This window comes from Heteronotia binoei, chromosome 16 (genome assembly GCF_032191835.1).
Source record: "Heteronotia binoei isolate CCM8104 ecotype False Entrance Well chromosome 16, APGP_CSIRO_Hbin_v1, whole genome shotgun sequence".
In the NCBI taxonomy this organism is placed as follows: domain Eukaryota; kingdom Metazoa; phylum Chordata; class Lepidosauria; order Squamata; family Gekkonidae; genus Heteronotia; species Heteronotia binoei.
The window spans coordinates 16,633,137-16,656,360 of record NC_083238.1 but is presented as its reverse complement, the minus strand read 5'-3'; the positions used below and the strand labels follow the sequence as shown (position 1 = coordinate 16,656,360).

General features: G+C 40.7%; 1 protein-coding gene across 6 annotated transcripts in view; it reads left to right on the top strand.

The window, feature by feature from the left end:
• Window positions 1-23,224, top strand: part of NEB (nebulin) — a 358,296-nt gene that overhangs the window by 267,681 nt on the left and 67,391 nt on the right. For all 6 annotated transcript variants that reach the window (XM_060256972.1, XM_060256973.1, XM_060256975.1 and 3 more), the window contains 13 exons: window positions 1,533-1,637; window positions 2,202-2,306; window positions 3,054-3,158; window positions 4,120-4,224; window positions 7,120-7,224; window positions 11,084-11,188; window positions 14,317-14,424; window positions 15,688-15,792; window positions 17,788-17,892; window positions 17,996-18,100; window positions 18,335-18,439; window positions 18,527-18,637; window positions 22,759-22,869. In XM_060256972.1, coding sequence (XP_060112955.1) covers window positions 1,533-1,637; window positions 2,202-2,306; window positions 3,054-3,158; window positions 4,120-4,224; window positions 7,120-7,224; window positions 11,084-11,188; window positions 14,317-14,424; window positions 15,688-15,792; window positions 17,788-17,892; window positions 17,996-18,100; window positions 18,335-18,439; window positions 18,527-18,637; window positions 22,759-22,869 — 1,380 coding nt within the window. The remainder of the gene's footprint in view (window positions 1-1,532; window positions 1,638-2,201; window positions 2,307-3,053; window positions 3,159-4,119; window positions 4,225-7,119; window positions 7,225-11,083; window positions 11,189-14,316; window positions 14,425-15,687; window positions 15,793-17,787; window positions 17,893-17,995; window positions 18,101-18,334; window positions 18,440-18,526; window positions 18,638-22,758; window positions 22,870-23,224) is intronic.

The following is a 23,224-nucleotide window of genomic DNA, read 5'->3' as shown; positions in this document are numbered from 1 at the left end:
CCCACCCTTGGCATTCACTCACCCTCTACTCTTGCTCTCTTCCTACCTACCCTCTGCCTTTGGCACTGCACTACCTTCCCATTTCTCAGTCACCCCTATACCGTTGCTGCTTTCCCCACCCAGCAGACTGGTGGTAGACTGTTGGCTTGGGGGGAGGAGGGTTGCGGAAGTTGCAGGAGGGGATACTCATGTGGGGATCACTTCTCCCATTGCTGATTATTTCCCACATGGCTCAGTGGGGGGGGGGAGAGACTTTCAGGGGGGGAATCCTATATTCTCTCTTCGGTGCAATGCTGGGTGCAGCTAGTCATCAGTTCAGGGTCTCCATCTGCTGTTGTTGCTACCAGGCTGGGGGTGGCTGCTTGCATTCTCTGGCATTGCTGCTGTGTCTGGCATGGCCGCCAACATCTTCTCATGGCACTGCTGCTGGTGTCCTCCATGGCCACTGCCAAGGCCAGTGTGGATGCTGGCATTTTCTACCTCAGGGGCTGCCAGTGCTCTCCATGGCAGGGTCTGGCATGGCTGCTGGAATCCTCCACTGCTGTTGGGCTTGGCATCCTCCAGCTCCTTATCCAATAAGGAAGAGAGGGATTTAACATGTGCAGGGTGGATTTAAACACCCCTTTAATTTTTTAAATTTCAGCTTTTTCTGCACACCTGAGGGGGTCTCTTAAGTGTACAGAAAAATCTCTTTAGCCTCTGTGTGGCCCTGATCCACAGATTTTGCTATCCACAGGTTGTGGACACATGTGGCTAATAGTATACAGATTGTTTAGATTAATTCCACACCCTATCCTTACTTCTCTGTATATCTACAATTGTACACTTTTTAAAACGGAAAAAGCAACTCCAAAAGGCTTCCCCCTAAACTTTCCACAAAGGGTCCCTAAACAACCAGTTCCTTTAGACACCCATTTTTTCAAGGAAAGGAAATGCACAAGTCAGTGCACCTGGGATTAAGATGCCATACTGTGGACTGGGGAAGCCATACTATGGGTTAGGAAAAACTACAACTACTACTACTACAACTACTACTACTTGTTTAATCACCCCCTTTTGGCCTCCACTGGGCTCGGGGCGATGTACAACATGGTTTAACATGTTCAAGTTAAAAACAGACGACAGATTCATTAAAATTCCTAGAGATGTCAGATGGCACCCTATTGGTTTGTTTTTGCATTCTGGATTGCCATGGCATCATGGGGCGGGGGGGAGGAAATCATACAAAGCATCGGGTGGGGAGGGGAGGAAGGAAGGTGCCAGCCAAATAACAAACCATTGTTGCCCTCAACCAAAGGCCTAGCGGAACATCTCTGCCTTACAGGCTTTTTGGTTGTTCTGATGTGAAGTGGAATTTGTTGATGTAACATGTTGGGATCTATATGGATGGCAATAGCTGAGGAGGTTGGATGAAAAATCCCATTTGGCAGTCACTACTTATGGTATTCATATTGGACGGAAGACCGTTTTATCACTTCAACCATATTTAATCAATTAATGCCTTTCTACATATTACCTCTACTTTCAATCAGCTGCGCTACAAAGAAACATTTGAAAAAGCAAAGGGTAAATACCACACTGTGAAGGATGCCTTGGATATTGTGTACCATCGCAAGGTTACAGATGATATCAGCAAGGTACGTAATGGCTTTTCTGATTCATTAATATCCTGTCTATCATAACCAAGATTTAGCATTATATATGTAGGAAGAGGAAGGCTATCAAAGATGCTGAACACAAATGTAAATACATCTACAGCATTTCCTGTGACCACATCTTTCATGGAAATTGTTTTGTAGCTCTCTTTGTTGTTGCACAAAGTGAGTGACCTTTTAGCATCTTTGTTACCCTTTTGATATTTGTTACACATCCAAAAGTTCATCTTATCCTTGGCCACTGTGCTTGACAACACCAATATTTCTTTGTGCATCAGCATTTGCTTCTCCCTTACTTTCTGTTCCATCCCATTCTTCACTCTGAGTTTATGCCCATGTCATCTGTCCCTAAGTGTTTGCACTGTATTTTAAGTCCTGCCCAGTTTTACTCACTCGCTCACAACCCCTTTGTTCACATAGCCTTCTGGGTAACGTGGTACAATTTTGCCACCATATCCTTGATTTGGAAACATAATGAGATTAGATGGTTAACATGCTGTGATTTTTATTTTCTTGTATTTTTCACCATGCTTTTAAAAAATGTAGGTGAAATATAAAGAAAAGTATGTGAGCCAATTAGGAATCTGGAGATCCATCCCAGATCGGCCAGACCACTTCCATCATCGTGCTGTTACCGATGCAGTCAGTGATGTGAGTATCAATAGATCCTGGTATCTTAATATTACCTATATGTAACCTTACATCCTGCTGAGAATTACTTAGTGGTGCATAGAATGGCTCCTTTAAAAGGCATTTTAAAGTGTTTAGTCTTCTAATTCTGTTTCAGCTTTTCCCCTCTCAGCAAGCAGCACAAATGAAGTGATAATGGGGCAATCCCACCCATCAGCTTTTGAAGACAAGAGTTACATAGGTTCCAATAAAATTTGAAATGGCATATATATATATGAATTATATGATAAGAAGCAAATAAGACCACTTAACAGTATTCTTTGCTTACCGCTGTTTTACGAAGCCCTTTCTAGTGAGTGCTTAGGACAAGTTTGTAATTCTATCACTAATGAGTGTACATGTTGAGAATCCATTAAGAAAAATAGCATTTACAGTTTCATGTTGTTTTACTAAAACTATAGGCATGGAAAGATTACCAGTGTAAATTTCCAGTGACTTTAACAGGACCATGTTGTTTGGAATGATTGGTTGGCCAACTCAACCTGAAGTGCATTGAGTTGGCACTCTGTTCTGTTAACAATAAAGAGCTTAAACTCCCACTGAGTGGGCTTCAGAGGTCAGGGCTGAATTAAAAACAAACAGCTATGCCTGAGCATCTCAACTGATTTTGATGCAGTTATTATCTCATAAGTAGTGACTGGCAATTTGATCCCTTCTTGAGAATAGTCTGATCATGTAATTCTTGCTGTTGTTATTTTATTTTCACAGTTTAAATATAAGGAAGACTTAACATGGCTCAAAGGCATTGGTTGTTATGCCTGGGATACTCCAGATCTTGTGCTGGCAGGGAAGAACAAGGCACTGTACAGTCCGGTATGTATGTCTTGCCAAAAGACAGATATTTTTTCCTAGTGTTAGATTCCGTATTTGTTAGCTATTAATTGGGCAGGGATGCTCTACGACCAACTATTGGCAGACACTTCCTAATTTAAAAAAAATATTTCAAGCACTGTCCAGAAAACCTCAGATTTACTAATTGTTTCAACTTTCCACTGTCAACTCAAAGCTACAGAACTTAGCTGAATTTTCACGTAATGCAAAGGCAGCAAGATAATAGGGCAGTTATCTGGGGACTTCTGCTCAAGTCTCGTTGACACAATTGCAAGAGTACACATCAGTTTTGGTAGTGTATACAAAAAAAGGAAATTCTGTGTGCATGGTGCCCCTTGCAGTAAGAAAACCCTACAATGCTATTTATTTGAGGACAGCTTACACTTATTATTAATAGCAGGACTATTTTTTTTTTAGCCAGGAATGCAATTCCGGCTGGCTTGGTGTCAGGGAGTGTGGCCTAATGTGCAAATAAGTTCCTGCTAGGCTTTTTCTACAAAAAGTCCTAATTAATGGCATAATTGCCTGCACTTGTCTCATATCACTGCTGCATTTATCATTAGTAATATTCCATAATTTAGGGGATTACTGTATGCTTCCCATGGTTAAATCTACCTGCTAATGAATCCAAACAATCCTTTGAAACAGCTCACTTAAGTGCTTTCAAGTACAATTATCAAACTGTGAAACTTTTATTCAGTTTCTAGAAGATTGTTCTGTCTTCAAATTGCAGCGCTGTACAGTCTAGTCCTCTGGGGCAAATACATTTAGCAGCAGTAAAACTCTCATTTTCTGAAAAAAAGTTCCCTTGTAAATATACCCATAATTGGTGTCACTGCAGTGTCCACTTCACTTCAATGCTTCCTTTTATTTTTGTGTTTGCTTTTGGAAGTTCTGATTGTACCCTTATAGTAATACATTTTAATGTGTGTGTTTCCTCTAGTATAAGTACAAGGAATTATTTGAAAAGATAAAGTCAAAGTTCAAGTATGTTGCTGACAATCCAGTTAATAACCATTTGAAGTATGCCACTCAGCTAATGAATGAGGTAAGTAGAACGACAAGTCACTGTAGTATAGATACCTCAAGACAATTCAGTTATTTATTTATTTATTATTTATTACATTTAATTTATATCCCGCCCTCTCCGCAAGCGGACTCAGGGCGGCTCACAGTATCTACACAATTAAACAAATAAAATATATAAAACCATAATTTACATTTTCAGTTTAAAAACGTATTACAATTCTAGATTATTAAAACCATTATATAGTGCTGAATACATTATAGCAGCATTAGAATTCCAAGCCGTGAACACCGGCGTTCTGTGTGATGTCCAGTGGCAGCCATCTTCGAAGGGCTGCTTGAACAACTCAGTCTTACAGGCCCTGCAGAATGCAGACGGATCCCGCAGGGCCCGTATGGCTTCTGGAAGAGCATTCCAAAGCTCTGGTGCTGCCACCGAGAAAGCCCTAGATCTTGTCACGCATAGCCTGGCTTCTTTTGGTCCGGGGACCAAGAGTAGGTTTTTTGCCCCTGAACGCAGTGCTCTCTGGGGGATATGCGGAGAAAGATGGTCCCGTAGTTAAGAAGTCTAGGCTAGGGAAAGAGGTGAAAATCTAGGTGAAGTCTAGGCTAGGGAAAAAGGCAAAATTTGCACTTTTAAAGTAGTTTGTGTCATTTCATGGATAGAGTAGAAAGCAGACCCCTTTAAATCCTTGCTTTCTGTTCCCCACAAAAGCCAAAAAACAACTATTTTTCAGGCTTTCTGCAAACCAAGTTTAAAGGGACTGCTGTGCCTTTCAAATGGGGTTTGTGAGACCATGGACCATGAGCCACTTTGGTTTGCGAATGAACCTCTCAGTTCAATTCAGTTCAAGGTTCAGTTTGTGGTTTGGTCACGAACTAACACACACTGCATTTTTCCAGTTCATGCCTGTCCCTAATCTAGACTCCATGAGTAATTTGGAGACCCTCCGGTTGTGAGCCTAAGTGCATTTTCATGGAAGTGAAATCCATAATCCAGCGAGACTAATTTCCGAACAATGTTCAAAATTTAAACTATGACTTTAGGGTGTTTTTTTTCTGAGAACTTATATGACACATTGAATCTGTATGGGAAATAGAGTTGCTCCTGCTGTTCCATCAATCCACTCCCAAATTCACTAGAGTGCATCTGTATGGGAGGAAGGGATATGAAAATCATGAGACTGTTAACTTCCTTTTCTTTGGCTGGGACTCTTGTCAGTGCAGTTCTAAACAGAGTTACACTTTTCTAAACGCACTGACTCCAGTGGATTTATAAGGGTGTGACTCTGTTTAGGACTGCACTGTAAGAACCTCCAGTGGAGTTCTTTCTGTGGAACAGGGCTTGTCTTATTCTTCCTTATCAGTGCAGCTTCCTCTGCCCCCCAAAGCCGCTCCTGAAACTCTGGGGATCCCTGGAATGATGTTCAATATGTGGCAGAGGTATTCAGTGAATGTCATAGGGCTTTTTCACACAGTCTATGTATTCCGGAATGGAAGCTGGTCAGTTACTGAACAGTAACGGGTTTCTGCTGGCATTTCAGACAGACCCGATTCAGTAACTGGCTGCTACCGGAATACTCTCACCTTTTCACACACTCCCGCGGCTGTCCCGGTAGTGAGGCGTGCCTGAGTCGTTACAAACAAAGAGCAGCTTCTTCCACTTTTCAACCCCTCCTTCCGGGTTGAAATCGCTATGGGGTGCTGTGTAAAATGTCCAGTATCTAACCCGGGAGCAGTTTTCGCGCCCTTTTTCGCCCGCCGGCGTGCGCGATCTCCGGCTTTTTTTTTTTGGAACATCGTGCTAAGATCGCTATAGCGATGTATCACAACAGCATCACCATAGGGATGCCTGGGCTCCATTAAGATGCCAGATATCGCCACCGCTGAAACCTGGTAACTTATCTCAATAGAGCCTAGTCATCTCTATGGTGTTGCTGTTGTGATACGTCGCTATAGCGCTATAGCGATCTTAGCCCGACGTTCCCCAAAAAAAAAGCTGGAGATCGTGAGCCGGCAGGCAAAAATGGCTGGCGCTGGTGGAAGCGAGATAAGAGCGGAACAGTGTGAAATGGCTCGCTTCAATAACGGAACCCTACCAGGAAAAAAAACATGTGTCTGAAAACTCCCATCCCTGTCTCGGATTACTGCAAGCGGTACAATATCGACTCCCTTCCGGTTTCCATTGGTAAGTGTGAAAAGGGCCATAGAGTCTTCTTTGTACAAGCGGTTGGGTCTTCTGTTCTTGCCCAATATAGCAAAGAGTTTCAAGGCTCTTAAGCCTATTAAAGGCAACAGGGTTATGTATATATGACTGTGCTGTAGCTTCCAGCCATCATATATGGTGCTGTTCCAAGATGGCATATAATAGCCAACTCCCGTGAAGTTAATATTTTGTAGACTGTGTGTATATGTTTTCATATATATAATTCAAAATGTATATAGATTCTGCAAATCTGATAAATAGAAATGAAATTGGAATGCCACTTACTTGGGAGTGTCACATCAGGACTATGGGTCTGAATACTTGTAGAGTGTAATTGTAAACAGAGTTAAAAAGGTCAAGGTAGTCCCCTGTGCAAGCACCAGTCAGTTCCGACTCTGGGGTGACGTTGCTTTCACAGCGTTTTCACGGCAGACTTTTTATGGGGTGGTTTGCCATTGCCTTCCCCAGTAAACAGAGTTATAGCCTTCTAAATCAATTAAGATCAGTGAGTTGAGGAGGGTGTAACTTCACCTAGGATTATAGTCGTAGCATATCTTTAAAACTCTGAATTAATGTATGATTTTTTTAAAAAATGGTCTAAATTGGGTTTCTGAATTTAATGAGTAGATAAAGAATATATATATTTTTATTGAAGCATCTATCTCAACATACCTTTTACTTTATTATCATCCAAAATGCTGCTCTGAGCAGAAACTGTACAAATCTGATTATGAGAAGAAGAAAGATAAGTATTCCATTGTGGTGGATGACCCTAGAACTTTGCTGGCCAAATTGGGAGGCGAACTAAGCAGTCAGGTACTGTGACTGTATTAGCTAGGACATCCAGAATGTGGCCATGTCACGCATCTTGACATGATCTTTATCTGTCTCTGACATGCCTGCAACCAATGATGTCATAGGTCATGCCTATGATATTGAAAATGTTTTGTTCTGGTCTTATCAGACACTATCTGTACTTTGCCACCCAAATAGCACAGCTGCTTTTTGAGTGCGCCTAGCCATACATGATGTGTTCTCATGAACTATGCACCAATGTTCAATGTAATGGCTTCATTAAACTATGCCTACTATGTCAAGCTAGATAATAACACAAAATCAATATATATGTTATACTCTAGTCAAGCTTCCTTACAATTATGCAAGTTGCTCTACAGTATAGAGATATGATTATTATAGGGCGCGGTCACACGTACCATTAGTGACGACACAGCTCTGTCTGGCTGACGGATTAAATGTGTTCATTCAGACATCCACATCTGGCAATCGAGCATCATCCAGCGTCATCCAGGCTTGCTACGCATGAATGGCGCATTAATTTGACAGCACATAAAGTCCGGCCCTTTTTCAAAACAGCGGCACAGGATCGGCTTTTTGTTGTTTGGAGAGCTCAAGCGCGATACTGTCTCTCACCTTTTTTTTTCAAAGAAAGCCCCAGCAGACATGCGCATTGCCAGATCATCCGGGAATCTGAGGTGACGCTTCTGCTTCTCCAATCAACACAGGATCCGGGGGGGGGGGGGGCGGGAATCGTTATCCCACTATTCAGAACAGGGGGGGAATTCTTTTTTTTCAATGTGGAGGATTTCAAGATATCATTGTCACTGCCAATTTCTAGGAAAATAATTCCTGGCAGTTCCGTGGTTTGGATCGGCAACGTTAATTCTGGAAACTTTCGCCTCTGAAGAAAGTTTTGATTTCCCAGCTCCAAACAGTTGGGCGCATGTTCAATGGACCCCCTCCCCTCCCAGAAATCACCATCTGATTACGCATGCTCCAAGAAAGGAGCGTGATAGTATTGGATGTCTGATCGCGCACAACAGAATGAATCGCATTCTTGGATGCTCGTCTGAACTGCCCTGCATCGAATCAATATTCAGCAGTTCAGATTTGAGCGCTATACACCCGCTTTTAATGGTACGTGTGACCGCACCCATACATTCTGATTCAACTGCTTTTAAATTAATTTGTAAGTAACTGTAGAGTCTACTGAGACATTAAAATAGCCCTGGAGCAAACTAGAGCCAAGTGCTCAACTTTCTGCAGAACCATGCTCTACCATGAACTTTCCTGCTAAGTTAAAAGGGGTCTGTCTAACCCGCTTCTGCCATTAAAGTTCATTGGTGCAATTATGAGAGTACATCATTATGCTAAAGGCCTAAATCTCATCGTTCTGGGATCTAGAGCTTTTTCTGTTGTCTTCACAAGTCTCTTTTGTGCTTCGTTGCTGTTTGCATGGACAGAAAAAATATAAGTCTAACGCCAAGTTGTTCCTACAACATGGATGTAATGAAATTCTGCGGCCAGATATGCTGACGGCACTCTACAACACAAATCAGTGGAGCCAGGTAATGTATTTATTTTAACACTAACAATAGCAACATAACCACAAGGCTTTCCATATGTATTAGCCGTGACTCCGCACTTCCCTTTTCTCAAATTCCAGGATTGTTACAATAGACTGTGGTATCAGCAGAAATCAGAGGACTGGTTTTTAAAAATGGAGGGAAAGGATTATTAGTTCTCTTTGGACTTAATTAGATATGTGAAGGTAGGAGCAGTTTTGATTCTGAAAGGCTGCAGTAAAATTACATAGAGCTGCTGAAGCAGCTGGAACTAGCCCCTTCCGAGAAACGTAGCTCAGTTGGGAGGGTTTGAGGTTTATCCACACCGTAATGATAACTAAGTAGGTTTTTTTCACCCATGTAAGTGCCATTCACTCCCCTGATAAGTGGTGCATAAACTGTGATCCTGAGTAACTCTAGTGTGTGGGTGTTCAGGTAGGTGGGGTGGTATATGCATCTGTATGTAAATAGATACATTGTAGAAGAGGAGTTAGTTTTTACACCCCACTTTTCACTACCCAAAGAAATCTCAGAGTGGCATACAATTGCCTTCCCTTCCTCTTCCCACAACAGACACCTGTGAAGTAGGTGGGGCTGAGAGAGTTCTGAGAGAGCTGTGACTGACTCAAGGTCACCCAGTTGGCTTTATGTGGCGAACCGGGGAAACAAACCTGGTTCTTCATAGTACAGTCTGTCACTCTTAGCAAAGCTCGCTCTCTATCTGTAGCCCACCCTTTAGCAACTGCCAATAGACAGGGTCCTCCCTTTGTGCCTCTGTTCTGCCCAGATTGGCAACTAAAGCACTAACATAGCTAAACATGGTGGAAAGTGCCTTCAGTATCCTCATTGATTACTGTTATAGGGAGGCAATACTCAAGTCTAGTGAGCTTGACATAGCCTCATAAGGTCATTTTCCTTTTCATCAGTCCACACTATTGAGTAGTAGATTCTCAGTTTGATAGAGAATCTTGGCCCATCTAGGTTTGGTTTTCTTGCTTTTGTTGCTTTCCAGTCCGTCTCTATATATGTTTTGTAATAAGAATTTTGACCTCGTTCTGCAGATATGAGAATAACACTGCTGAAGTTTTTGGAAGAATAATGAAGCACCATGAAAAAATTAACAATATCATTTAATTTTTGAATTACAAGTTTGCACTTGTTAGGGTTTCCTTAAAAGTTCTTCAATCTCTGATCCATAATAAGTAGACACATATTTTTAAGTTAAATTTAAATACTGAGGTTTATAAACAAGTTGAATATTTGGATTTTAAACAGGAATACATCCAAACACAAAATATATATGTGTAAAAAGTAAGTCCTACTGATTTTGATGGGTCTTACTTACAAGTAGTATGGTCAAGATTGATCAGTGTGTTTTCTAAAGAGTATGTGCTTAGAGGTAATTTCTATTTGAAATCAGTAGGTCATACTTAAATGTAGATTTGGACCAATGCTTGGATTTGGCCCTTCAGCTAAACATACTAGCTTTACTGTTTCAGAACTGGTTTTCCTGTAGCTACAAAAATGCTCTTTATTTAACAACAAAACCTTAGCACAGTCTTGGTAGTTTGTTGTGCATGTATTTATTTCCTTCTTTATGCATGCCCTGTGTTTTCTTTCCCTATATTTGCATGCACCAAGAATGAAACAAAAATTAAAGTTTCCTGCTCCTGTTCTAAATCACATGCAAGTTTGGTGCCTGGTTATATAATCCACATTTAATTGAAACCAGACCATAATATTCAGACATATAGAATGATCTGTAGAAAAATCTTTCTCTCATGTCCCATAAATATATTTGATTTATATTTAACTCTTCTAAACTATCAGTAGAATTCTTAGTCACAGACATTTAAATTTCCAAATGCTGTAGTTCAAATTACCATCTACTGCACAATTAGCTGAAACAAGGTTATGGAGTATTAATATAAAAACTAACAAATAGTTCATTCCTCTGCAAAGGTACTTCAGTCTAAGTCCATTGAAAGTTGCAACAGAATTCTAATTAAAAGCATTATAAAAACCAAAAAATACACAATACACAACTCAATAAGCTGTAGCATAGCATTTGGGGTAACAGAAGACAATAGTAATCAAACTCATCAGCTCACACAACCTCATTCATTCCCATTGGTCTTATAGGCCCCTTCTAAAATGTATCATTCACACAATTTGTGTGTAAAAGTAGGTAAGCCCCTTGGTTTGAGAGGAGCTGGAAAATTTATAGTTTCCCATCACTCTTCTTCAAAAGTGTTTTGTGTGTCTGTGTTGTGTTTCATGCCATTAACTGTTACGTATTTTCCCATCAATAGTACAAGTACAAAAAGTTGTATGAAAAGCAGAAGGACAAATTTACAAGTGTTGTGGATACTCCAGAACATCTGAGGACAACGAAAGTCAACAAGCAAATCAGTGAGGTATGTATGGAAATTGTTAAAGAGATGGCATTGTCTTTCTGCACTAATCTCAGAGGGGCAGTCAGGATTTTCAGGGTCAAGTGTCTGTGTGAAGAAAAGTTCAAGTAGGAGCAATAATACCAGCTTGGTCAGATGCCATTTTACTAATCATCTAGAACAGTAAAAACGAATAAGGTTCTCTACTGGTTAGTTAGATGATAATCCCTAGACAAATCACAGGAACCCAATAATAACTGAAGTTCCTTCAGTTTGAATGGGTGAAGCATGGAATATCTCCACACATACTATTTATTTGCTTCTTAGATTTTAAAGGCAACCTTTCTCCAACGAGCTCAGGGCAGCACACATGGATTCCCCCCATTGTATCAGCCTGCAACACAGATTAGGCTGAGAGAAATTGGTTCATCTGAGATCACTCAGTGAGCTTCATGGCGAAGTGGGGACTTGGACACAGATGTCCCCAGCCTTAACGGGACACTCTGAGCACTACTCCATGCTGGTTTCCTTCCAAGAGCTGGGCTTTGTGTATGTGCTCATCCAGCTTTTCCAGCCTACTCTGATCCTTCATCTTTGAGTATCGCACATCAATGCATGACGGATTACAGTCTCGGTGACAAGAAACTGTGTGCCACCCAGTGCCTTTCTCATGTGGTTTTCTTGTTGCTCAGTGAAGTAGGAGCTGGAATGTGGGATATTTTCCAAGTGGATGTGTCTATGGAGACTATATAAATTAGATTAATTAAGGCAGTGTCGTCAAATGGAAGAGATCCATGCCCAAAAACCAGGATCATAAACTGGTTGGCACATTAGTATTTCCCTTACGAGAAAAGAATTTACTTATTTTATTACTTAAAAGAAAATCATATGCCTCCATCCAAACCAGTTTACAATAGTAATAAAAACAAAATTACGACAATTACAGGGCTAATTAAAATAGAGGCTACATAAAATCCCTAGGATAGCATAAAATAAAACCAGAAGACAAAACAACAGCACAGTTGAAAATTAAAAGGAAAGAAGGGGGGAAATCAAAGCTTTTATATTTTCTTTGTCTCAGTTCTCACTTGTGAGCATACTAGTCCATTTCTCACCTAGACCCAGTTCCACTTCCCCTCCCCCACAGATGGCATTATCATTCACTTTCACTCAAAAATTCCCCATAACAAAACAGGTGGCTCTCTTGCATGGCCCATTATGCACTGACAGCTTACTCCAGAGATCTTTTTGGCCTAATTGGGATGAGAATGTCACTTGTGACATGTGGGGGGTGGCTGCATCCAAAGGGTTTTTTTAATTTACACAATTGCCCTATTGTAGCTGTGCGGTAGTGTCCTGTAAGCACCTTCCATTTAAATCCTACTTGTTCAGTTCCATGAATGAAACCAACTCGAGCATCTGCTAAGCTCCCTTTCCTTATTGCCAAGCACTAGTGGATTCTCTGTTGTGTTATCAACAACTGTGAAAAATGGGAAAGAATTGACTTGATGCCAGTCTTCCCCCCTCCCTTCACCCTTTACAGAACTTGAGGAGAGGCTTTTCAGAGAGCTGGCAGAGTGGCACTTTTCCCCTTGTAATTCTACCCCCCCACACACACACACAATCCAAGACTAGTGAAAGTCTCAGTTCACTAGACTCATGCCACTGGTAATTTTTTTAAAAAAAAATGGAAGACAATGAGGTGCCATTTTAATCTTAGGCTTCCGGAGACTTACAAAATGATTGCCTTTTCCAGACTTTGTTCACTAGAGCACGAAAGGTAGAAATGTTTTTAAAACTTTAGCCTTCCCATCTCTCTCTCTCCCCCTCTCTTTGGACATTTGAACAGAGAGGAAAGAAGCGAGAGAGGTATGCATTGCGCTGATGGTGCCCTATGCCCAGCATGCAAATGACCACCTAAGCCTGTCTCCCTCACCAGCCCTTCCTCACCTCCAAATGCCTTTCCCTTCCCAAACCAAAGGTCCAGTAGTCAGTGTCCCAAAAATACTAGAATTGCCAGACCCCAAGTGGGTGTGGGGAATCCCTCAATTTTGTAAGCTCCCGCCTGTCGCCAGCCAACTGGCAAACTGGAGTTTTGCCCAAACGAAAACTTTTAACTGCACACACACACATACACACTACCTCTAGCCAAACTTTTAAAGTATTCCCTGCCAGTTATTTTTTTTTCTCCAGCAATCCAGAATTAGAAAAAAAAAAAGTTAATTTTGCTAGACTCAACTTGCTAGTTTAAAAAACCCAAACATTTGAAAGATGGGAAACCTAAGATATAGTAGACCTTTTATACCAATGAAGGAGGAAACATGGCAGAAGATGCAGAGTGGAAGGAATGACCTCAGTGTGGGTGGTGGAGTGGCCTCCAAGGGGTGGGGAAAAGATGAGGGAGAAATATGAGGGAATATGGATGCTTTAGAATTACCCTCAGCTTCAAAGCAAAGCAAGGGGAAAATCCATCACAAAACCATTCTCAGAAAATTCAGAGATACAGTGACCAGAAAGTGAATAGAGTGCTGAAGGGACAAAAATCAATGCAGAACAGAAAAAAAACCCCAAACCTGGCAGACATGAACAGTGAAATTGAGGGAAATGCAGAATGCCAAATAAAACCCAATGGACAAGCACAGTGAAAGTGAGGAAAAACACCCATGCATAATAGCTGGATGTCTCCCCTGAAGAGCCAACCATCAGGAGAAACTGGGAGGAAGGAGTCAGGGAACAGACATTAGTTCTTCTGCTGTTTCTCTCCAACTACTGCTTTTACTAAGGCATCCAGCATTACCCTGACTTTACAACCCAGCTTGGAGCATGCTTACAAGTCACCAGTGTCACACTTCTGGGATAGATGATAGGTACACCATTTCAGATACTCACAAAACTAGCACCAAACAGGTGTCAAAGCTATTTCCCTTGCAGCAAGACAAACACTAAAGTGGAATGGGGGAGAGATGACAAAGCCTTGGCTGTCTTCTGTAGCTGCTATTATTGCTTGATACCAGCTGAATAAGCATGGGGAAGTTTATCTAATAGATAATGAACGCATATCTGTTTACAGTTTCATTTTTATTTCATTTTTTCAAAGGAAAGTGTTTCTCATAATTACCAGAGATGGTAATCTGATGCTTTCTTTCTGACAGATCATTTACAAGATGGAACATGTCAAGGCCAAAGCAAAAGGATACACCACAATCCATGACACTCCCATGTTGCTCCACGCACGCAAGGTCAAGGACAGGATAAGTGATGTGAGTTGACCTTGCCTTTTATGCTGTATACGATAACATTTGTAATATATCTTTTTGCCATTTATTCTGTGCTGCTGTATATTTCTGTATCCGATTTGGGTTATGTTTCCATAAGAGCCAGCCTTGTCATCAACTTTGTAACTCTCATTTTAAATTCAACAGGTAGCGTACAGTTTACAAATTCAGTTGATATTTGCTGCAAAACAGTTCTGAAATGAGAGCTTTGGAATGCAGTTGCATGTTGACTAATCGCTGGTGTAGAAATGTACATGAACATGCGTTTTATCATCTACTTGTCACACAGTTTTACTATAGAGATTAGAAGAATGGCCCTGAAAGTTAATTATTATGCACTTAACTTTAAGAATCTTTAAACGAATATTTCAATGTTAATATTGACTTTATTATACATGGATTATACATAGACAGATTATTCATCAACTTGAAATACATGTTAACTGATGTTTTTTTCTTTCTTACTTGAAATGCTACATTTCTCTCTTCCTCCTGCTAGTAATTAATTTTGTTTTAAATTTATTGCATTGGCAAGTATTTGTTATTACATCTCCTGTAGTTCCTGTGTCAGCAGTGGAGTAGCTGAGGCCTTCAAGTTTAAAGCTCTCTCCATGCTATTAGTCCTACCCCTTCTGTTATTCCCAGGATAAGTTTGGGAAAAGGAGATTGTGGTAGGCTGCAGAAAGTTGGGAGGCAACCTGACACTGTTGAAAATGCAGCAAGGACTTCACTCTGAAATATTATTTATGGACCAGCTTTTTAAATTAAGAGAGGATTAACTTGAGTGAGTCCATTCCCAATTGAAGGGGGAAGGTCCCCATGACTAGAGGCATCACATATATGAATCATCTGAAGTTCAGTATGTTGGAATATAATCAAATATATCTTACATCCAAGTATAGTAGTAATGCCACCCTAAACCTTCTAAGGTCATTGACTTCCATGGACTCAGAAGGGTATGCATCTGTTGGGATGGCACTATAAATAAATGCAAGCCATTCTGATCTTCCTAAACATTGGCTCTCTCTGATTCTTTGAAACAAATCCATACATTAGTAGTGGACTGCAAAAGAGCTATAATGAGGGGCTATATTCACTGGCTACAGTTCACCTGACACTCATTCTGAATATGCAAGCAGTCACAGTGCTTCTACAACACAGTTGTCTGTCACTGGTTGATTTCTGTTTAACTTTGTTGTTGCAGTCCTTACGTGGATGAAAAACATTGACCTTTTGTTCTTCCGACAGCTAAAATACAAAGAACTTTATCAGCAAAATAAGTCCCATTGCAACGTGGTACCGGATTCTGTCCACATAAAGGCTGCCAAACAGGCCTACAAAGTCAACAGCAACGTGAGTTCAACTTTAGTTCTCTCATTTGCCGTCCAAGGAAAACAGAGCAGAGCGGCTGCTAAATACCTGCTCAACACGGACGATTTTGAATGCTAATTCTCATATTCTTATAAGTGGACAGGGGAATGCAGGAAAGAGTATGTTGTAAGAAAACCTGACCATTCTGTCTTTTGAGACAAAGAACATAAGAGAGTTGGGGATTTCCAGGTCCCAGCTTTCCTAGAGATCCCTGTGCGGCTTAGGAAAATAAATATTCATATGTGCTCATGAAAACGGAGAGACTTCACTGATTCCAAACATTAGCTCCAGCACCTGGCTTGTTTTTTCTTCAGTATGATCATCACATAACTGTACTATGCACCATGCTTTTTCCACAGCAACAGCAGCATGGGTAATTCTTGAGTGCTGAAAGAACAATGGCTGATATCATAGGAAATACAGATTTATTTATTTCTAAAGGTGGGAGGCATTTAAAACTGATATACCCTGCTTTTCTCCAACCCACTGGTGGCTCAACAAGGGATGTCACCTGAGGCTGCCCACCCACCTGGCTCTTCTAGCCACAGTTCCCACCTCTGCCGCCTCTCATCTCTACCACTTCCACCTGAAACAGGTCCTTCCCTCCTTGAGACCCAGATGTCTTTAAGTACAGTATTGCAAGCCATGCATGACCAATAGGGCTATCTGATCTCTTATGAGAGCTGTGGTCTGCTTTGCTGTCTTAAGCAGGAAGTTTATTGGGCCTCTGATGGACCTAGCCACTAAGTATGTAACCTATGGATCAATCCTAAGCAGATGTACTGAGAATCCTACTCGGGTCTATTCAGCGAGGCTGACAGGAAAGGTTGTGCAATCCCCATAAAGCTACAAATTCCCAGACCTGGAACTAGCGGTTAATCTATGGACACAGTTTGAAAAAAGGCATTATTTTTTAAACACAGCATTTTACTCTTTTCTGGGGATAATCTTACATGACTTTTGTACTAATTTAATAACTATCCCATCCCTCCCCGCCCCAGTCTGGTATAGGTGCTGAGAATTTTCTCTTATAGATCTCCAGGAAGTCTCATACAACAGCATTCCCTTGGGAAAGGAAATTATTAAGCTAGTCAAGGTCTGCAGTAAGGATGGGCATGATGAGCCAATAAATGAATCATGATTCGTGCATGATTCTGTCTGATCCATGCTGAATTTTGAACCAATTCATGGAATTGTGTCCTCCCAATCAAAAAATAAATTACATTTGCCCCTGTGTAATATTTATTTATAATAATAATAATAATAATAATACTTTTTATTTGTATCCCGCCCTCCCCGCCAGGGCAGGCTCAGGGCGGCTCACAACATACGAATGTAATATACAATAAAACCATACATCGTAATTTCATTTTTCATTATTTCATTTTCATGGTTTGTTTGCAAGACTGCCTAGCACCGATTCAATCAATTCCTAGGCGATGCTGGGGGTGGACTTCTGGGAGCCCTAGAAGCACCCATAGAAGTTGTCCATAGTTTGATAGGCAGCTCTAGGAGCCAACCACAGAACTCCCATTCTGCTCTATGGGAGCAGAGCAGACACCTTGACTCAGCTGAGGCATGAAGAGAGAAGAGTTAGTTGTCATGAGAGAACTGAAGTCGAGCTTTCCTGAGGGCACCTGCTTACGGGGGGATATAGCTTGGACATTTCAAATCCAATCTTCACCAAACTTGGAGGCTGGGTGGAGGAGAGCCTGCTAAAGAATCCTGGTGAGTTTGGTGACTCTAATTCATGAGGGGGTTGTTCCACACTCCCTAAACCAAACAAACCATGAAATGGTATGGGAAATCAAACAAACTACAAACCAACATGATCTGCCAATTCAGGCGATTAAATGAACCATGAAACGACCAAACTACCATTTTTCTCGTTTGTGCCCATCCTTAGTCTGCAGTGCAGATATTCCCATAGTGGCTCTTTGGAAAGGAAAGTTTATGTTTCTATTTCTGTTTGAACAGCTGGATTACAAGAAGAAATATGAAGCCACCAAGGCTCACTGGCACTGGACTGTGGACAGACCTGACTTCATCCAAAATGCCAAAACGTCTTTGCAACAGAGTGATGTAAGGAAATGAGGAAAAAAATGCATTCATTAGCATTATTTCTTAAGGTGGCAAGTGATACCATGACTGGAAATGGCCACATTTATTGTCCCTTTCTTTCCAGTATGACTACAAGTATGACCAACAATACTATAAAGGATGCAAGATCTCTGTAACAGATGACAAAAACACAGTGTTGGCTCTACAGAATGCCATTCTGGCGAGTGATGTGAGTGGTTTAATAACCTTTTATGTTACAAGACCTGTACATAACACTTTCACAAATAGTTTGTTGAATTCCTGTCGCAAAACAATTGCGACAAAAAGTACTTTTATCCTCATTTTTGTAAATATACTTATTTGGGGTTGAATTCCAGTAACAGTTGTTAAACAAGAAGTTGAAACGATTATCTATATTTATCAATGTTGCTTAAAAGTAATCCATTTACATCCCACATTCCAGCTAAAATATAAGGAGAAGCATAACAAAGAAAGAGGAACTATTCATCCTGTTCCAGATACTCCTCAGGTTCTGCTTGCAAAAACTGTTAGCGCTCTCGTGTCTGAGGTAATTTCTTTTGCAATCTTCTGGTTTGAAATTATCTTCCTTCTTGAGATATTTGGTTTTTAAAATACTTTTACCCTTCATAATTAGAACAAATACAAAGAACATGTAAAGAAGCACCTTCCGCATGGGTCTTTCACAAAATTGCCTGAAACACGTGATACGGTTCATGTCAAAGAAGTCACAAAGAATGTCAGTGAGGTAAGCTACTACCAAGTTATTCATTTCACAGGTTGAGTAGAAATTACAAAAAAAGGAGAGATGTTTAATGTTCATTTTATTCTTAATTGGTACTATTTTCTTAAAGAGAGCGGCTGTTGGTATTATTCTCCTTTACATTTCCAGTTTGGCTGTATATCTTCCCTTTAAATTAAACTCAGAAGGGTGTAAGACAGGGTTGCCTTTTGGCCCCCATCCTATTTAACTACTATATCAGTGATATGGTGGAACATATGACTGATACTAAATTTCACCCCCCAAAGCTGGCTCTTCGCCATCTTTCAGTACTGCTATATGCAGACGATGTGGTACTGTTATCTAGAACACCTATTGGGTTGCGGAGAGCATTAGACAGCTTTGTTAAGTACTGCGAAAATGAACGGTTGGTAATAAACTTTGAAAAAACAAAAGTGATGGCATTTGGCAAAAAAGCCAAGAAGAGGTATTGGACTATGAAAGGGAAAAAAATAGAACAAGTAACAAAATTTACTTATTTGGGAATGGTAATTCAGAATACAGGTGCCTATACTGAACATTGTAATATGAGGGTGGAGAAAGCGGAGAAAACAATGTACGCTATCCTGAGATTTTTTCGCTCTAAGGGGGCCTTCTATGTTCCGGCAGCACTGAAACTGTTCCAATACAAAGTGTTAACACAATTGCTCTATGGTATTAACCTGGGCATTTCGGCTAAAAAACTGAAGGCTCTCGAGAAAGTGCAATCTAAATTTCTTCGTAACGTTTTGCAGCTTCCGCCAGGTGTGTCAAATGCCCTTTTGCGTTTAGAAACTGGGCAAATGAGAATTGAGGCCAGAATTATGTTATCTTCGGCATATCAATGGCTAAGGATCCATAAAAACAAAAAAGGCCTCTTCCCTTTAATAACTCAAGACCCCTATAGGCCAAGGTGGCTGCAATTGGTCAGAAGCAACTTAGAAAGTATAGGATTCTCACTTGAAAACCTCTTGGCGCAGAGCTATGCCAAAGCAAAAAGTATTATCAAACAAAGAATCTGCGATATAGAGAGACAAAGGGATCTAGAACAGGCCCCCTCTTTTTTAGCATCTACTGAGACCAAATATGTTATGAGGACGGCCAAGTACTTTTTTTATTTGGAGGTACCAGCCCACAGAAGAGCCTTTACGTTGGCTCGATGTGCAGCCATGCCCTCAAAGGTGCTAGAAGGGAAATATAGAAAAGTCCCGTATGAAGACCGACGCTGTCCTTGTGCTATGGGAGAGGTGGAGTCGATGACCCATATGTTTTTTCGATGCCCTTTCCACCAAGTACAGAGGAATAGGTTTGTTTCCCCGTTTGTAGTTAAACCAATGGCAGACGCGGATGAGGCATGTTTGGAGAAACTTTTGGTGGATGCAAGTCCAACTCTCTCTAGACAGATAGCCAAATTTTGCCATTATCTTGTGAAGTTCCATACTAAGAAACAAGAAACTGCATGTCTTGTATGACCTCTTGGAATTTTAGTTTATAAATGTTTTTATATACTCTGATTTAAAGGATTTATATAAATTGGAACTGACTTGAATTTTAAAATCGGTTAAATTATATTTTAGTTATCTTGGATTGTATAGGTGGGGAAATGTTCAAGTATTTTATGTTTTTTTAGGAGGGTATTTTATACTATCTTAGGTATTTTAGGAGGGTTTTATATGATGTGTTGTAGTTTTTATATTGGTCTATGACTGTAATAAAGTTCATTCATTCATTCAAGTTGCTACATGAGTGCCACTAGCTTAAGTATATGATAGAGACTTCTTTATGAAAATTGCTAATGGTGCATTTTGGTTTATTTAAATGCCTCCTGACTTAAATTCAGCCAAGAAATAAATCACCACAATGAAATGATTTTTTAAAATCTTCCCATCACAAAGACTTGGGGTAGATAAAAATACAGAACTCTTACAGAAGCTGGGCAAGAGAATGAAGCAAGACCTTCTACTTATCTGTATTAATTCCAGACAGAGCATGGATTCACACTACACTGATGTGTTTTACATCCGGATTTTTGCTATTCGAACACAGCAAAGGTCCGGATGCAAAACACATTAGTTGGTGTAGTGTGAATGCATCCAGAGAGCATTCTCCCATATGAATATATCCCTCCTGTCATCTTTGGAGGTCTTGCTTCAGTTGCAAGCGCCATTTGGGGCTAAACAGGTGGTGACCCAAGAAAGAGATTTCTCAATCATGATACAAAAACTCTGGAACTCCCTTCCCAAGGAGATTCCTCTGTCTCCCTCATCAATGTCTTTCACCAGCAGGTGAAGACTTCTTTGTTTCACTTGATATAACCCCAATAATGGTTATTGTCCCTATTCTATTGTTTGTTAAGTGTTTTGATTGAATTTATAATTTTAAATTTTCTTAATTGTTTAAATGTGTTAATGTTTTATTATATGATCTTTGGGGATCCTGATTAGGTGGAAAAGTGCCATAAAATATTTTAAATAAATAAAATGAACTAGCAGAAACTAAACTACTACCAAGTTATTCATTTCACAGGTTGAGTAGAAATTACAAAAAAAGGAGAGATGTTTAATGTTCATTTTATTCTTAATTGGTACTATTTTCTTAAAGAGAGCGGCTGTTGGTATTATTCTCCTTTACATTTCCAGTTTGGCTGTATATCTTCCCTTTAAATTAAATAGTGTAAATCCTATGGAGAATTATTACAGTCTAAGGGTGTTTTCGCACAGGGCTTACCCCGGAGTGACGTCCCTCTTCACCGCGCAGCGTCTGCGCGGATTTCGCACCAACTGCTCCGCAGAACCCGGAAGAGCCGCAAAGTCCTGCGGCTTTTGCGTCGCAAATGTAAACCGCCAAAAACCAGTTCACATTTGCGACACAAAAGCCACGGGACTTTGCGGCTCTTCCGGGTTCTGCGGAGCAGTTGGTGCGAAATCCGCGCAGACGCTGCGCGGTGAAGAGGGACGTCGCTCCGGGGTAAGCCCTGTGCGAAAACGCCCTAAGTCTACTAATTTCAGTGTGAGACCAGTAGCACCTTTAAGACCAAAAAAAGGCCTGTTATGTATGTACAGTTTATGGCAGAGAATCTGAGCAGTCAAACGTTTAAGCTTCACTTCAGATTCTGCACCTGTATCCTTTTCTCTGCAGTGCACTTCTTCTGAAGCTTGGAATAAATACACCAGGCTTTGCGCTGCCTTCTTGTGCTGCTCCATTTGAACCAGGCAGCCCAAGAAGGCAGCCCAGCCAGTGTGTGTGAGAGAGGGGGTGCCAATGGCTTCTGGTAGGCACAGCTCAGTGCTGCCTCCTCCAGTTGAAACTGAGCAGTCGGAAAGGACAGCCAGACTCACTGTGCATTCGGGGAGCCGATGGCCTTGGCAGGCGCACTTCACTGGGGAGTCAGTTTTTTTTACAAGCCACATGAGAGAAGTGATATTGCTAAACTCCTGCCACTTGAAAAAAAAATGTAAAATGTAGGCTGGGGAGTGGCAAGAGAATCGTTATGCTTTTGGCTTACCTTTGGCTTGGAAGCAAAACAAGGGAGAAACGGAATAAAAGCACTTTCAGAAAACTGTGGAAAACAGCATAATGGAAAGCAAACTGAGCACTGAAGGGAGGAAACAAAATGCAGAATGAAAAAGAAAACCCAATAGAGATGCATGGTGAAAGTGAAGCAAAACACCCATGCATAATAGACTGAAGTTTAATTCCGCATATAATCTTCTGTATGCATGCGCATGAAAGCTTATACCCAGAATTAAACTTTGTTGGTCTTAAAGGTGCCACTGGACTCAGGCTTTGTTCTGTTGCTTCAGACCAACACAGCTACCCACCTTAAGCTATAAACTGATTTCAGTTGACACAGACTGGAAGAGCTCTACCTAGGATTGCACTGTGAAAAGCGAAAGATCAGATGACTTAAGAGATAAAGCTAGTTAACCTGAACACACATACACAAGTATCCACTAGCCTTCCTATACGCCAATAAAGGTGACTGACCGACACTAGTTTTCTTTTTATGACAAGGCTGCTGTCCATCTTTCTGAAAATGATTAATTTAAACATATATTTAAAGTATATCTTGATTGGTGAATGAGGGACATTCTTTCTGTTCCAAACAGACAAATTACAAAAAGAAGTTCCAGAAAGAGAAAGGAAAGTCCAACTATTCAATTATGCTGGAGCCTCCCGATGTAAAGCATGCCATGGAAGTTGCGAAAAACCAGAGTAATGTAAGTTTCTTCAGCAGGTACTTCATTCTTATACACAGACAATTTCTGTAAAGTCTAAGGTCACATGTCAAATCAAAGGTCATACTGGAAGCATCCTGTGAGTTGGAGAGCCACCTGTTTTATGCAAACACATTTTAAGGAGTGGGATTATAGAAAATATAAGATTTAAGTGTATAGCTTTTTTAAAAAGTTACCCAGCTGTTTGATGTGTCTTAGACGCACACTGCACCACTATTTTCAAGCCTACTGTCAACTTGAGATCTAAAAACAACCGTTATTTTAGTGCCTTGTCTTTGTCACCACATCACCTTAATGGGCTTCCTGCTTTCTCTCATTCCAAACAGCAGCTCCCATT